The sequence below is a fragment of the Sinocyclocheilus rhinocerous genome, unplaced genomic scaffold, assembly GCF_001515625.1.
Source record: "Sinocyclocheilus rhinocerous isolate Xijiao unplaced genomic scaffold, SAMN03320098_v1.1 scaffold688, whole genome shotgun sequence".
NCBI lineage: Eukaryota > Metazoa > Chordata > Actinopteri > Cypriniformes > Cyprinidae > Sinocyclocheilus > Sinocyclocheilus rhinocerous.
The window spans coordinates 506320-523710 of NW_015651641.1; the positions used below are offsets into that span (position 1 = coordinate 506320).

Consider the following 17391-nt stretch of genomic DNA (forward strand, 5'->3'; position numbering starts at 1 on the left):
GTAAAGATCATGGTCCATGAAGATATTTTGTAAATCTCCTACTGTAAATATATCAAAACTTAATTTTTGATTGGTAATATGCATTGCTAAGAACTTAATTTGGACAACTTTAAAGGCGATTTTCTCAATATTTAGATTTTTTGCACCCTCAGATTCCAGATTTTTATTGTCCTATCCTAACAAACCACACATCAATGAAAAGCTCATTTATTCAGCTTTCAGATGATGTATAAATCCCAGTTTCAAAAAATTCACCCTTATGACTGGTTTTATGGTCCAGGGTCACATATACTGTTCAAAATCAAGACTAAAAGTGGCATTTGTTAGTTGGTAAACATTTGTGTGTAAACTTAAAGAGAACTGACTTCATACATCCACTAAAGTCACCTTAAGAGCAATTTGGCCAAGGTCACTTTCCCCATTGCATTTGTCATTTGTCTTAAGAACAATAGGTTACTTAAAATGGGCCGTTATGCCTCCCACATTAAGTCACACATGCACTGTTTGAAACAAGATTTTGATGGATATGCTTCTAACTAGCGCTCACAGAGCTAAGAACAGTTTCTAAGGTTAATGGGGTTGTTATAAATGCTGTAGCTAATAGTGGTATGCCTAGCATCCATGGGAATGTTGTTGGACTTGACGGATTCTTTTTGCATGGCTGGTCTGTGCACTTGCACAGTGTAAATGCCTCTCTTAAATGAGACCCCCAGTGAAGCCTGTCAAGCTATAACAGCCCTGGAACCCCACTGTTACTGAGTGTTTGTTTTTCTGTGTGTTAATGAGGGGAAGACTGGTGACCCATAGTGTGCCTGTGTGTGGTGATAGAAAGTACTAAAGTAGTGCTAAACATAAGACGTTTCATTCATTGGTTTTATTTATTAGCATTCAGAAACTCTGCGCTTGCTTCTTGAGTCGGCTTGGGAATGGGGGTCAACAGAGGCTGGCAGTGCTTCCTCTGTGTCTGATCCGGCTGATGTTATCGAGGGTTGGAAGTCTGTTTGCTTTGGGAGTGCTGGGCAGTTAGGGGTGGGAAGGGTCGAAGAGCAGCCCCCCGTGGGACAGTCGAGGTATACGGACACTGGGGTCAGCCTCTCTGGCTTGGGAAAGTGCTGGGAGAGCCGGTATACTGAACGACGTCGAATAAAATTGAAATGGAAAAATGGCCAAATTCAGACAAGAAAAGATGCGCACTCTCCCCTTCTCTCTTTCCCTTCCTGTCCTCCAGTAACCAAAGAAAGTTGGTTTTCTCACAGGAACTGCGCTAGTCCATCCGTGATGCTTGCACATGAGGAAAAGGAGGAGGTGCTGAGGTTAACCTTATCCGCTTCACCTTTTAATTGATAAAAGGGATTCCCCAGTGATATCATCTGAACTTGCAATATTAGCCGGTTCGTTGGCAAACCAAAGCATGCTGGGATATGTTCATTAACTTACTGGGCTCTTATCGGACTTGCTTCTCAGCAGTCTTCAATGTTTGATCTCTAGAATTCTGCTCTCATTTGAGTGTCTTTGAAGATCTCCATTACAAAGAGAGGGGACACCGATGGCCCCAAAGCCACAGTGTAAAAGCAGTGGCTCGAAGAGGCTGAAATCAAAGCAACAAACTCAGCCGCAGCAGGAGAACTTACCCGCACCGCCCTGTTACCTTTCCCTGCCAGATCCTGATTGGTCAGGTTGTATACCTGTCTCTGTCCATCTGTTTAAACCCTCCCCTGGGAGGTATTTTTAGTTTTCTTTCTCACCGTTTTTTTCTCAGTCTTTTCTTTGCCATCTATTTTGGTGTGCCGGGCCGGTCCAGCCAGTTCCCACAGAACGGTTCCCATGGTTATCGGCGAGGTGATAGCGTCAGGGCTGGAGGATGATTGGGAAGATCTCCATTACAAAGAGAGGGGACACCGATGGCCCCAAAGCCACAGTGTAAAAGCAGTGGCTCGAAGAGGCTGAAATCAAAGCAACAAACTCAGCCGCAGCAGGAGAACTTACCCGCACCGCCCTGTTACCTTTCCCTGCCAGATCCTGATTGGTCAGGTTGTATACCTGTCTCTGTCCATCTGTTTAAACCCTCCCCTGGGAGGTATTTTTAGTTTTCTTTCTCACCGTTTTTTTCTCAGTCTTTTCTTTGCCATCTATTTTGGTGTGCCGGGCCGGTCCAGCCAGTTCCCACAGAACGGTTCCCATGGTTATCGGCGAGGAGATAGCGTCAGGGATGGAGGATGATTGGGATTGGAGGGGGAGGGGGGGTTGACGGAGACTGGGAAAGACAGCTCTGTACTGGGAGATAGCAGCTCTGTTACATGAAGGGGGGAATAGGGGTGGGCTGGGGAAGCTAGTGGGGTTTCTGGGGTCCGACTCTCAGAGATATTAGGGGGCAAGCAGAGCTGGAGTCGGTGGGGGTGATGGTGGACTGAGGTGGGGCGGAGCGACAGGCTTGCGGGGCCACTGTGAGAGGGACAGATTCAGTTCCCACACTCCTAATGACTGTGTCACAGGAGACTGAAAAGGGACAGCCTCTGGCCCTGGGGAATTTAGCAAGACCGACCAGAACGCGAGGGAAGGAGGGGCGGCGAGGGCTGCCGATGGGGTTCGTGACACAGGAACTCTCTCAGGCCTTTTTAGGCTTCACCTCATCGCTTTCACACCCGAGGTGAACTCCGAAACCAACCCCCAGCCCTCTTCTACCTCAACGTTTCCACTTTGTCTCCCCCTTCCCCTTGGTGTCCCCCCCCCAGGCTTTTGTTCACCATCTTGTCCCATTTCCTGTCTACACCCTTGTTCTTGTTTCTTTCTTCTTTTTGTCCACTCCTGCTGCCATCTCAAAGCCCTTCGTTTTTGTCCTTTCCTTGTGGACACCAACACTCGGAGAAGAGGTGCTTTGAAGTCGTCTTTCTCCTCTGAGGCTCTCATGTCTTATCCAGCATCATTAGCACTTGACCTCTCTCCCCTCACGCCCTTTCATTTCACTTTATCTCCCACATGCTGTGTGTGTGCGTGCACGGTTATCTTTGTGAGAAAATCAAGCTCATTGGTCCTCATCTGCACTCTTATTTCACGGCACAATGAGTCTTTCATGTTTGCTAAATTGTTTGATACTGTCGGTACCTTTGTGTTGCTTTGACAGAGCTACCTGGTATCCGTGTTATGGGATCAATTCAGACCTTTCTTGCACATAGCTGATGGTAGGTAAACCTATGCTAGATCAACAAAAGCAAGTAGGGTTTTTTTAAGAGTGTCTTCTAAAGTCTTCTATACTTACCGGCAAGGCTGGATTTTCGAAACTGGGTTTTGACCCACCCTGTGGTCTGGAAAGTCTTTTTGTCAGCCTGCTGGGTCTGAAATCTGTGGTGCCCATTGGAGTGGGCCGGGCACCAGTCATCCCACAGCTTTCTCAGGCTCGTCCCCCCCCTTAAGGGCTGCCATAGTCAATATTTACAGTTGGGGATGAATCATGAAGACTTCACAATAGCATTCCGAACATGCTTAAGTGTGTCGGTTAAAGAGAGCAAGCAAGGGAAGAAAGAGAGGTGTGAAACGCAGCACAAGGCTTGCGCAACAGAGTGTGGTGGCGCTCCCATGACAAGACACCAGGAGACAGGACGGGACAAATACCGCAGCGATTTACTGTGGGTGTGGTGGGAAGACAAGACAACCTTGCCCACAGTTTCTCTCTCACTTTCTTCTTTCATTCTCTTCCTATATATCGAGAGAGCTTTCTGAACAGCTATTAGAACAACTGTTATTAGAAAAAGAAAAAACGGTTTAATACAGGCACACACACATATACCATTTGAAGGTTTGGGATCAGTAGGATTTTTAATATTTTTAAAAGAAGTCTCTTATGCTTATCAAGGCTGCATTTATTTAATAAAAAAACAGTAAAAACATTGTATTGTGACATATTATTCAAGTCAAAATAAAGGTTTTCTGTTTTTAATATACTTTAAAATATTATTTATTCCTGTGGTGGCAAAGCTGAATTTTCATCAGCCATTGTTACTGTCTTCAGTGTCACATGATCCTTCAGAAATCATTCTAATATGCAGATTTTTTTATCAATGTTGGAATCAGTTGTGCTGCTGCGTAATATTTTTTTGGAAGCTGTGTTATGTTTTTCAGGATTCTTTGATTAATAACAAGTTTAAAAAGAGCAGCATTTGTTCAAAATAGAAGTCTTTTCTAACAATATTCACTATTGTTCAAAAGTTTGGGGTCATTAAATTTTTTTTTTTTGAAGGAAATTAATACGTTTATTCAGCAAGGGTATATTAAATTGATTTTAAAAATTATAGAGAAGACTTATATTGTTACAAAAGATTTATATTTTGAATAAATGCTGTTCTTTTTAACTTTTTATTCATCAAAGAATCCTGAAAAAAGTATCAAAGGTTCCAAAAAATACTGATATTTTAACATTGTGAAATACCTAAATGAATATCTGTTTTTCATACTTAATATGAAATAATAAAATAATAAATGTGATGTCTAAATTCACTTTGATGCCACAATTCATACACAAAATGTTTTAATACTAGTTTTAATGGTTTGTTTTTCATCTATTTTGGCAAATTAGTTATTTATTTTTAAATAATAAATTTTTAATTATTTTTTAAAAATTAATTATTTTTAATTTAATTATTACTAAAAATAATTTTAGTATTGGCCAGTTATTGGCCATAATATGTAACTTTTTATTGGCTTATCTGTGTTGGCCATAATTTTAAAGGGGTCATATGATGCGATTTCAATTTTTCCTTTCTCTTTGGAGTGTTACAAGCTCTTGGACCGCTCACTCTAGCCGGCCTCCGCTCACTCAAGGCCTCCGCCCTCCGCTCACTCTCAAGCCCGCCGTGTGTTTCGTTGCGAAAGCGAAACTACTTTGTCCCCACTATGTCCCCACTGGATGCAACAAATGCCTCGTTTATAATGGGTTTTAATGTACTTGTCTCGTCGCTCCGGGACACGACATCACAATATGGTAAGGGGCGTAACATTTCTGTCACACGCTTGAGGTATTCGGCCAATCACAACGCACTGGATAGCTGGCCAATCAGAGCACACCTCGCTTTTCAGAACGATGAGCTTTGTAAAAATCGACACATTTCAGAAAGGCGGGGCATAGAGGAGAAACAATAATGTACAGTATGTGGAAAATAATGTGTTTTTTTAACCTTAAACCGCATAAACACATTTCATTACACCAAATACACAAAATAATGTTCTTTTTAGCAACATCATATGACCCCTTTAATATCGATGCATGCCTAATTTTGAAGCATGAAAAATGCACTTCCTGCAAAAAAAATAACACTTCCAATATTTCAGAAGTTATGACACATGGAGTGGTCATAAACTTGCTTTTTATGAAACCTAATGGTCAAATTGAAAACGATTAAAATCACTCTAATATTTACATAAATCAGCCAGCCCTAGTTCCAAATCTCATTTATTTACATCTAGTTGTGGACAAAAAAAATTCCCCAGCGACATCCTCAAGGGTATTTACTGCTGGAAGTATGTACGAGTCATTGATCTGACCGCCTGAGACGAAAGAATGAGAAGAGAGAAAAAGAAAGAGCTATGAACCATTCTTGGTTTCAGGGCTCGTAGTGGGGCTATTATCCCCCTATTTGGGCAGTGCTAAAGAGCTCAGTTCTGAGAGAGGGGCAAGTATCAATAGGGTGGGTGGAAAGGCTAGCTTCACAGAGGCCAAGCTAGCACACAACACCCCCAGTGCCCCCCTGAGCCCTGCAGCTAAAGCCCACACAAAGAGTCTCCTCACTGGCCATTATTCCCCGACTCCCGTGGTTCTCTACAGAGCTCCAGTCCCAAAGCAACCCCCCTCATCCAGAGCTGCCAAGAAACTTTTCTGGGTATGAGTTGTTCCAAGACCAACAGGGGAGAGTTTTCTGAACACATGTATGTTGTTAGAAAAAGAGAGAAGTGTCGGAATGGTTTGCTTGTCGACTGCATCCTGTCCAACTGTCTGGTCAGGTTCAGCTCTCTGGGCAGTGAACGGACCATTAGCACTGACAACAACACTAATCTAAAACACCTCCAGGCAGGGTCACGAGAGAAAGAGAGGTCAGGCCTGATGAGCTTTCGGCTAATGCCTCAAGTAAACGAGCAGTCTCGTGTCTTATTACCTCTAAGAGAACTGAAATGTTGTTCTTCATCTCAATTTCTTTTCATAATTAAAGCTATTTAATTATAACTGTCAGTTAATGTGTTTGCGTTTTGCCATTGAATGCTTGTTATTCGTCTGTTTGCTTTTCATGTTCATTTTGATGTGGTCTAAAAATATAAAATCTGCTTGTTCTATGAGTGCGATGAGCATGAGCAGAAATAGACCTCTATACGATGCCATTAGATATGAATATGTTCCACATAAATTGCAGAGCCCAGTAATATAGTTTTTTTTTTTCCTAAAAAAGGAATTGAATGTGTTGTTGAATTGCTTAAATACAAACACCTTGATATTAAATATATGGTTAAATATTTTAATCAACAGACTGATCTAAACAGTCATTTGTATGTTTTTGCAACAATTTAAACAAAATTTGATTTAAAAAAAGAATTGACAATGCTTGTAAATAAAAATGTATTAAAATTAAATTCTATAATATAATCATTCTTTAACAATTCTATAATATAATATAATATTGATTATATAGTAACACTTTACATTAAGGTTATGTGTTAACTATATTAGATACAGCTGTATTATACTGTATTATTATAATAACTGTATTAAATACAACTGTTCGTTGTTAATCCATGTTAGCTCAGGTCCAATAACTAACATTAAAAGATATAACTTTTCATTTGAATAATGTATTAGTAAATGTTGTAATCAACATTAACTAAGATTAATAAATGCTTTAGAAGTATTTTTCATTGTTAGTTTAACTAATGTAGTTAACTAATGTTAACAAATGGAAACTTATTGTAAAGTGTTACTTTTTATGTTGTATTATATTACATTACATGTTCTTCTTTCTTTATGTGTCAATTATTATCATTATTTTGTTGTTTTACTTTGGGTTTTGGTAGTATTTACTTCCTTTGTTAAATATTATTGTGTGGTTTTGAATCTGACTTTTTTGTTTGGCATTGATAAATGTAATATTAAAAATATAACACATCTAAAAAAAAGAAACCATAATAATATTGGTTCAGCTGAATTGATTTTAAAAAACAAAAACACTTTACAATAAAGTTCCACTAGTTAGCATTGGTTAATGCATTAAGTAACATTAACTAACAATGGCCAATACATTTGTTACAGTATTTAATAATTGTGGTTAACATCTGTTAATAAAATTACAACTGTTCATTGCTAGTTTATGTCAGCTCAAATCATATTAAATAATTAAATAATAGTAACAGATACAGCATTTGACTTTAATAATGTATTAGTGAATTTTTAAATTAGCAATAACTAAGATGAATAAATGCTATAGAAGTATTTTTCATTGTTAGTTAATGATAACTAATTAATGTAGTTAATGTAGTTTTATTTTTGTTTATTTATATAGCACAGTTTAATGCAACACCAGGTTGCCCAAAGTGCTTCACAATATAACAATAAAATTACATAAAAACAAGCATAGTCACAAATAACAACACAAATCACATAACAACATGGACACAATTTAAAATAACTAAACCTGCATCACAACAACTCCTCATTAGTCTTTAAAAGATGTGCTTTTAACACAGCTTTGAAAACCGGTAGTGAGTTAACGGATCTAATACTATGAGGGAGGTCATTCCACAGTTTTGGACCAGCTCGCGAAAAGGCTCTATCTCCCCTGTGTTTGTATTTTGTCCTAGTAAAACAAAGGAGGTGTTGATTTTCGGACCTCAGAGATCTCGTAGGGATATAAACTGATATCATACTTGACAAATACCCAGGGGCTAAATTGTGAAGGGCCATAAAAACGAAAATAGGAATCCTATAAATAATTTTAAGCCATAGTTGATGTAGTTAAAAAGAACTAGTTAATGTAGTTAACTAATGTTAACAAATGGAACCTTATTGTAAATTGTTGCCAAACATTCTCTCTTAGAAACAAATTGGCTAATGCCAACCCCAATTTGTTTTCCCACAAAATGCTATCTACATTTCTCAAGACGGTAGTGATCTTGTTATTGGCTGCCCATGCTTGCAACAAATGTGTCAAACGTCGAGGTTTGCTGTGCCGGCAGGGCAGGAATCAGTTCCCACGCTTACCTGCCTCTGCTTCTGTTTGAATCATAGCAGCCTCCTCTCATTGGTCAGACACGTGGTCATGTGACCCAGCCACAGCACAAGCCCGCTGCCTGAATGCAGTCCAGGATTTTCCCATGGGAGCGGCAGTGAGAGAGAGAGAGGGGGAACGGAGTCTGTGCGAGTCAAAATGAATATTTTCCCTCCGCTCCCCTCCCCCAGCTCTCGTCTATCTCTCCTTCTGGCTTTTCTCGAGCACGTCTCTCTAATTGGAAATGTTTAGCTGTCGGAGGCTCCTGTTGGCCTCATATAGAGGTGACGTCTGGAACACATACTCAACACTGTGCTGTACATTCAGTCATCTGTTAACTCTCGCACGGTCTTTACCTGAGGCACCTAGTTAGTTAGTCACTACATTTTCTGAAGAAATTATGAAGGCAAGCTCTAAAACTCGCTGTCATATGCTTGGATGTTATTTAGGTTCCTGGGTTTGCTGTGCTGTTGCTGCTGTGTTCAGGGTGTTTTTTAGAAGGTTTTAGGTGGTTAGGGTTAGGTCCAGGTCAAAAGAGCCCATCCACAACTGTTTATGATATTTTGGACCCTAAATATGACTCGGATCCCTTCTAAAATGTAGCTTTATGGGATTTTTTTCCCCGTTTAAACACTGACCAGAGAAAATCAAAGCTTGAACTAAAAAAAAGCTCCAGGTTTGTTGTGCTTGTGTTTGTAGAGCTGCACAATTTGGGCCCCAAAAATTGTGGTTATAAAAAATATTTTTGTGATTTATATATTGTTATGACTATAATAATTATAGTAATTATTATTAATACTAAATAAGAATATTAAATAAAACCTAAAATACCAATAATTCTGAAACAAAATCAGATATTATTTTAATTATTAATTATTATTATTGCAATATTGCACTAAAAAAAGAAAAATGTCAAATTGCAATACTAATATTTATGGCGGCCATCAAAAGTTAAACTATTAGGCATTTTGATTACAAATTTGAATGTGATTTATATATATCAGTATTATTACTAAATAAAAGTATTAAATATGAAATTAAATTATGAAACAAAAGAAATATTATTATTGTAATATTTCACTTGTTTTTGTTTTTTTTACAGTACAACTGAAAAATTACAATGCTAATATTTATGACGGTCCTAATTTCTTTAAACTAAAATTTAAACCATTGAGCTTTTTGGTTATGAAAAAATATTTTTGTGATTTATAGATCAGTATGACTATAATTATAGTAATTATTATTACTAAATAAAAGTATTAAATACGAAATTAAATTATGAAACAATAAATATATAGCTATTGTAATATTTCACTGTAAAATACAAAATATTTTACATTACAGCTGTAAAATTACAATACTAACATTTATGTCTGTCCTAGTTTCTTGAATAAGTTCAATTTTATTGCAATTACATATTACAATTTTGGTTGATGGTTGGTGCATGTTGCATTTCCAAATGCACATTATATTGTTGTATTCACTCTGAAACATGCAGTGCATATATTTATTTGATTAAATCACAGCCGTTGCGACTTGATAATTACACTAAGTCATACTGAGATTTTAGTTTTATTTCAAGTAATTTGGGAGCCTTAATCTCTTCTCAAAAAGTTGCATGATTTTCAAGTATTCATTTCATTTTTTCAGACCACATTCATTCAGTTCCATACCACAAACGGAGCAGGACGAGCTATAGGCCGTTAAATACTCCAGAGTTTCCAAAGCGTGTCCTAACCAGGTGCGATAAAATCTATCTCTTCATCAGTTGTTTTCCGAATCGGGGCAAACGACGAGTGGGGGACGTTTTGTCACTGGCTTGCCTACAGTAAAATCTCACAGGTGCAAAATCTGCATAATTTCTACATTGCACCGAAGTATACACTAGTGATGCCTACATAATTATAGTATGTTGAGGAAATGTTCAGAAATGTCCCACCTGATGTGTGATTGTGAGCTGGAAAGCACAAGTGGCTGACAATCATAGATAAGATCATAGCTGGACCCGCAACAACAACAACAGCAGCAGCACCTGGCTCCTACATATGACATACTTGCCATAGGGTTGGGTCTGGTCACGCCTCGCGTGTTTATGTATGAGGCAAAACTCGCATATGTGGTTTTGGAGGCAAACACAGATGGAGAAAGAGCGCGACGGCGCAGGCATGAGTATGAAGAGTTGGCGGAGCAGGTTTTGACTTGCTTTTGCATGGGAAACTCAGTAGTTGGGTAAATAGTTGCTGGTGTGTTTTGCGCAGTGTGTGGGAAGAGATCACTCAAGGTGGAATGGAGAGAGCGTGAGATTGAGCAGACGGGGGTTGCAAAGGGCACCTGAGCCGGTCCCTCACACACACACACAACATGCCTTTTCACAGCACCTTGTTCTTGTGTGTGCGCGTGCAAAATCATATAAACTTTAAACTGAACTCTGAATGGATTCATTATTAAAACTGAATCCTTAAAACTTAATGTATTCACACTGACCTTTATGAATAGAAATCATGTACACTATTGGTCAAAAGTGGAATTATTATGATTTTGTAATGTTTCTGAAAGAAGTCTCTTATGTGTTCAACAAGGCTTCATTTATTTGATCAAAAATACAGCAAAAACAGTAATATTGTGAAATTTTATCACACTTTAAAATAGCCGTTTTCTATGTGAATTTATTTTAAAATGTAATTTATTCCTGTGATTGAGCATCAAATCAGTATATTAGAATGATTTCTGAAGGATCATGTGACACTGAAGACTGGAGTAATGATGCTGAAAATTCAGCTTTGATCACAGGAATAAATTATATTTTAGAATATATTCAAATAGAAAACTGTTATTTAAAATTGTGGAAGTATTTCACAATATTACTTTTTTTACTGTATTTTTACCAAATAAACAGCCTTGGTGAGCCGAAAAGATTTTCAAAAACATAAAAAACATATTTATAGCCTACTAAAATATTGGCTATTCGAACCAAATCTACTCTTAGTATTAGTATAGGCCTACTTGTTTTTTGTTTTTTAACAGCCCGCGATAATTAATACATTACAAAAACATTGTAAAAATCAAGCTACCTTATAAAGGAAAAAAGTCATCCCACTCCTCTACGTCTACTACCCCCATGCATAGTTTTTGGGGATTTATGGTCTGACATACACAGTTGTGTTCACAATTATTGTATTACCATTAAGTAATCGTCTATACTGTTTAAAATGAAAAAAATTTATATTTCAATATCCATCATTGCACCAAGTCAATACACAACATAAACTACTTCAACAGGTTATAAATGTTTCTGAGCTTGTATCACTAAAGAAGACATGCGTTAGTGCCCTGGGCCGCGCTTTGTGGTTTTGACTCAAAAGATCCAGTTCACAAGAGTCATTTGTTAATGAAGCCGACTAAACTGGCACGCTGCGTGCGCGTGCAACCATCGTGCACAGTTTATTAATATACGTGTTTTTGCCATTATTTTGCGTTACACTGTCATCGCCGCGTCTGAAAAATAGCACATGAAACACTGCTTACATTTATATTTTATTCTGTGATAATTCTGGGGTGGCAGGTGGGGTGTAGATCCGCCCGGTAGATCCGCCCCTGCGCTACAGCACTTATATTTTTGCACTGATTGGCTATTAACTGTGAGCAGACAGAGTGTCAATCAATGCATTGGAGAATACAGTGAACATAAATGAAAAGAAAAGAAGTTGCTTGTCAGGTTTTCCTAACAAGCAACCATGTTTTTTTAAAATAAGCCCAAATAACCGCAACCCGCGACCCGGGATTTTTTCACGCAACTTTACAAAAAAAGAAGCCCAAAATCGCGTATAATACGTGGACTTGGCAACTCTGGGCGTAACATTTCCGTCACACGCTTGAGGCATTCGGCCAATCACAACGCACTGGATAGCTGGCCAATCAGAGCACACCTCGCTTTTTCAGACTGATGAGCTTTGTAAAAATCGACGCGTTTCAGAAAGGCGGGGCATAGAGGAGAAACAATAATGTACAGTATGTGGAAAACAATGTGTTTTTTTAACCTTAAACCGCATAAACACATTTCATTACACCAAATACACAACATAATGTTCTTTTTAGCAACGTCATATGACCCCTTTAAGTATTCCAATTACCCATAATTATATTTTGGTCATTAGTGTATATTTACATAATTAACATTAATTTACCCTCATGTTGTTCAAAACCCATATTCTGTATTCAAAAGGAGAAGTTTTGTGTTCATGCTCCTCTATATTTTTAGTCTTCTTAAGTGATATGATAGTTCTTGAATTTGTCTCTGTTCCTCACAGAAACCAATATAGCATGCGAGTTATAAAGACTCATATTTTTGGTTCTTATTGGAACTCGACAGCCATATACTGTTGTGTAGAAGTTGAGTAAAATTTCTTCAAAATTTCACCTTTTGTGCTCCACAGAAATAATAGAAGCATGTGAGTGAGTAAATGTGTAAAATATTTCTTTAAACTGAGAGTCTTTCGACTTCAGTTTCAATTTGTGTGAAAAGCATTCCAGTCTAATGAGTTGACTGACTGAATTGTCAATGTCCTGTTAAGGTGTCGCGTTCAGCATGAGTCTCAGTCTGGGTGGTGTGGCTGAGGTGGAGATGGAGTTCAGTGACGAGGCTTTTAGCGCCTGAGTGTTGTTTGCAAGGGTGGGAATGAGTTCCTCGCTGAGGATGAGACAGAAGCCACAGTGAGGTGTGAAATCAAGAGAGGCGGCGCAAACTTCTAACCTCGCACCTAGCCTGCGTCACTGGAGCCGTGTGTGTGTGTGTGTGTGTGTGTGTGTGAATGCGTGTGCGTGAGAGAGTTTAGCATGGGATTTACCAGACTGTTTGAAATGTATACGAGTCCAGTTCGCAACCTACCATTACTGCTATATATATACAGCACAGTTCAAAAGTTTGGGGTCTGTAGGATTTCTTTTAAAGAAATTAATATTTTTATTCTGCAAGGACAGATTGAATTGATCAAAAATGACTAAATTTATAATGTTACAAAAGATTTCTATTTAAAATAAATGTTCTTGCTATTTATCAAAGCAAAAATATTGCGTTTTCCACAAATATTTTAAGCAGCACAACTGTTTTCAACATTGATAATAATCAGAAACGTTTCTTGAGCACTAAATCAGCATATTAGAATGATTTCTGAAGGATCATGTGACACTGAAGACTGGAGTAATGATGCTGAAAATTCAGCTTTGCATCACAGAAATAAATTACATTTTAATATAAATTCACACAGAAAAGAGTTATTTTAAATTGTAATAATATTTCACTTTTTAATATTTTTCAAATAAATGCAGCCTTGATGAACTTAAATACTTTTAAAAATCATTCATTTAAACATTTAAAAACCCCTAAATCAGCATATTAGAATGATTTCTGAAGGATCATGTGACACTGAAGACTGGAGTAATGATGCTGAAAATTCAGCTTTGCATCACAGAAATAAATTACATTTTAATATAAATTCACACAGAAAAGAGTTATTTTAAATTGTAATAATATTTCACTTTTTAATATTTTTCAAATAAATGCAGCCTTGATGAACTTAAATACTTTTAAAAATCATTCATTTAAACATTTAAAAACCCCAAACATTTGAACGGTATTGTGTGTGTGTGTGTGTGTGTGTGTGTATTAATATATTAGAATAATATATTAATAGAATTAATATAATAATAGAATTAGTAAACACATGTAAATTGGCTGCATGTACATTTTATACAAAGCTGAAATTTTAGTGAATATTTTTTGTTATTTTTATTTATTGTTAATTGATACGTTAGATCATATAGTCAAGGAAAAACAAGTATGTGGCATATATGTGAACTTGTGAAATATTAGAATATTTATCATACCTTTACCATAAATAACACAATTTGAGTAGTTATTTCATAGTTTTGATGACGTCTCTGTTACACTAAAATGTGAAAAATAATGAAATGATTATAAAAAAGAATAATAAAGTATAAACAGTATTAAAGTTATTTAGAATGTATATTCTGCCTGTATTATACGACGATGCATAATAAGAGATTTTATTATCTAACACTTGATTTAACGTCTTGCTGATTAATTGATTTACTTACTGTCATAATTTTTTATTACATATTAATGTGTTTTTTCTGTCACCTTTTTCCAGGCTTGCAATTGTAATGAGTACTTGAAGCTGTCCAGAGAGGATATGACCCGCATGATGAAAGAGAGAGGTTGCCACTTCTTTTCCATTTGTCTCCCATGTCAATACAACACATATTTAAATGTATATTTTAAAATGTATTTACAGATTTAATACAGATTTTCCACCAATAATTTGATTAATTAATTTCCATTTTAATTAGCATTTAGTTTGAACAGTATTTTGTCTAAGTCCTTGGCTTTTGTCAGCAGCATCATTTAACATAAGAAGTGAAAAGTTGCATAAAGCTGCCTTCTTCCTTGCTTCTAATTGCTTTTTCTTTCTCTTAAAAGGTCTCCTTCAAGACATCGTATCTAAGCGGAATGACTGCGAGTCACAGGATGAAACACAAGCAGAATACAATAGCTGGAGGCCCCCAGAGGGCCCAGAGTTCACCCCTCACTGCCGCTGGGCCCCACGCACCGCCCTGGACCCCCAGACCTTCAAATTCCCCAGCGGGGCCGAAGTTCAGCTGGAGACCGTGCCCTCAGGCCTCCTGCCCCGGATTCCAGTGTACTTCATCTGCACCGGCTGTGGAAAGGTGTTCTGGGAGGGGACCCACTATGACCGGGTGCTGTCGCAGTTCCAAGAGGTCTTGCACGTCAGTGAAGACGCAGCAACAAAAGCTTGAGATCGACCAAATTCCAGGTGTGATGAACTATTGCTGTTGCATTGCTTTTTTTTCACGCCTCTGATTTTTTAAAAATTCGTTTTATGGAGGTATTTTTATTTGCTACACTGTGTCATAGTAACTGTGCAAAAACCTTTTGGAAGCTTTAATTGTGTTTTGCACGGCAAATGATCCTGTGTACATTTGTTTTACACAATATTATAATATATTTGATGCCATAAAATGTTTACAAACCTCCTGAAATTGTTCATAAATCATAAGTGTTTTTAATAACACTTAATGAAAAGATTAGTCACAAATTGTTATTAAAAACAGGATTTATATTGGAGCGACCCCACAAAATGACACAAGACTTTCATTTTCATTTTTGCACAATATCTTGTTTAGACATTTGTTACTCTGTTGTTGTTTTTTTACTTGAGATCTAAATTTGTTTTACACATTATAATATACTTAATGTTATAACGTTCACAAACCTCCTAAAATTGTTCATGAATCATAAGTGTTAACTGTTTTAACAAACACTTTATGAAAAGATTAGTCATAAAATTTTTTTTTACTTGAGATCTAAATTTGTTTTACACATTATAATATACTTAATGTTATAACCTTCACAAACCTCCTAAAATTGTTCATGAATCATAAGTGTTAACTGTTTTAACAAACACTTTATGAAAAGATTAGTCATAAAACAGTTATGTCATGTTTCATAAATTAGTCATGTTATTAAAAACAGGATTTACATTCATTTAACCCCACAAAATGACACATTTTATTAATTTCACTTTTTTTTTTTTTTTTTACTTAAGATCTAAATTTGTTTTTGCACAAAATCTTTAGTAATTTTTTACTATATATTTTTACTATAAAAAAGCCTTTTTAAGATCTAAATTTGTTTTACACAATATAATAATATATTTAATGCCATAAATTGTTTACAAACCTGTGAAGTGTTTTAAATAACACTTTATGAACAGATTCACTACAAATTTAAAACAGGATATACGTTGGATTAATCCCACAATTGTTTTGCGCGACATCTTTAGCCATTTTTTACTCTATTTGTTTTTCTAAAAGATCTATCATAATATTTTGCATGTTATCTCTCTTGCAGCTATCTCTAAAAACCAAAAAAAAAAAAAATTTTATTTTCTCAACTTCCTTTTTTCAGATCGAACGTTGTTTATGTTTAGTCTTTAAGTCATATCTCCATTTGTAAATCTGTCAAAACTACAAAAAAACATGCTTGGGTTCCCCAAAGACAGCACTGCTGAATTCACGCCAGACACTATTTTCGTTCCAAGTTTTTGAGGACGGTTTGCAAGTTCATAACAGGATGGGCTGCATACAGTCAGTCCTCAACGCTGCCCTTCTGAGTTCAATAAAGCCACGCTCAAACAGAGCCGTGTCCTCTTTTAAATGTGTGCTCCCTGAATATAAGTATCAAAGTGTTGACTGTAACCGTAGCTCTGCGTGTTTGCATTTGCTGGAGATAATCTTGTCTGCTTGCAGTAGGAGCTCTACCTAGCCCTGTTCAGGCCGCCCCGGCTCTTCTGCGCTTCTGTTATTCGATACTGGCTCGTTCTTTGCTGGGAAGAAAAGCTCGCCTCTTTCCCACGCTCCTTGAACACGTGGTACTAGGGCTGAATTGGACTCTGAAGGCCCTCCCTCTATTTAGACGTCATGCTAGTCCCGCAGAATCCCCAGCCAGTGACTCAGGGGCCTCTGCCTGCTCTCTTTCCCCCCACCTCTCCACTGTCTGGCTCAGGCGCAGGGCAGGCTGGCTGATCTTTGAAGATCTCCCCCTTCGTGCCTGGTTTCAGGCGGAATGCCTCGCAGGGCTACGAAACACCAAATATTTTCTGAACCGTGCTTGGTGGAGGTTTAAACAATCCAGGGTTAATCTGAAAGCATTCGGAGATTTAGATGCCACTGAGATCGACCTTCCAGCTTTTATGACACGTATTAATCTTAAATAACACGCGTGTGTTGACGTTGGGAGGAGTTTTTAGCTCACTCGCTCGCTCGCTCTCACTGGCTTGGGTTTCTGATGAATGTGACCCGGGCCCAGGTGGAATATGGGACACTTCCTGTTATGTACTGTACTTCTGAAATGGCTCGCAGGATATTCTCAGCGTCGGGTCGATTAGCACCTCGCTGGCGTCCCATTATATCCTGTTGCTTTGATGTCAGCTGTGAACTGTGATACTTAAAGGTGACTTATCATGAAAATCTGACTTTTCCAGGTTTTACGTGCTATAATCAGGTCCCCGGTGCATCTACCAACCAAGGAAACGTGAAAAAGATTAACCCAATC

General features: G+C 37.5%; 1 protein-coding gene and 1 long non-coding RNA gene across 2 annotated transcripts in view; one reads left to right on the forward strand and one right to left on the reverse strand.

Moving 5' to 3' along the window:
* The window catches only part of exd3 (exonuclease 3'-5' domain containing 3), a 44009-nt gene extending 28552 nt beyond the window's left edge, over positions 1-15457 (forward strand). Inside the window, 2 exon segments of the mRNA XM_016518777.1 lie at positions 14408-14474; positions 14737-15457. Coding sequence (XP_016374263.1) covers positions 14408-14474; positions 14737-15074 — 405 coding nt within the window. The 3' untranslated portion in view covers positions 15075-15457.
* The window catches only part of LOC107713314 (uncharacterized), a 17577-nt gene continuing 15466 nt past the window's right edge, over positions 15281-17391 (reverse strand). The window contains exons 2-3 of the long non-coding RNA XR_001636878.1: positions 15464-15473; positions 15281-15349 (exon numbers count right to left, since the gene is read on the reverse strand). This is a non-coding gene — a long non-coding RNA (uncharacterized LOC107713314). The remainder of the gene's footprint in view (positions 15350-15463; positions 15474-17391) is intronic.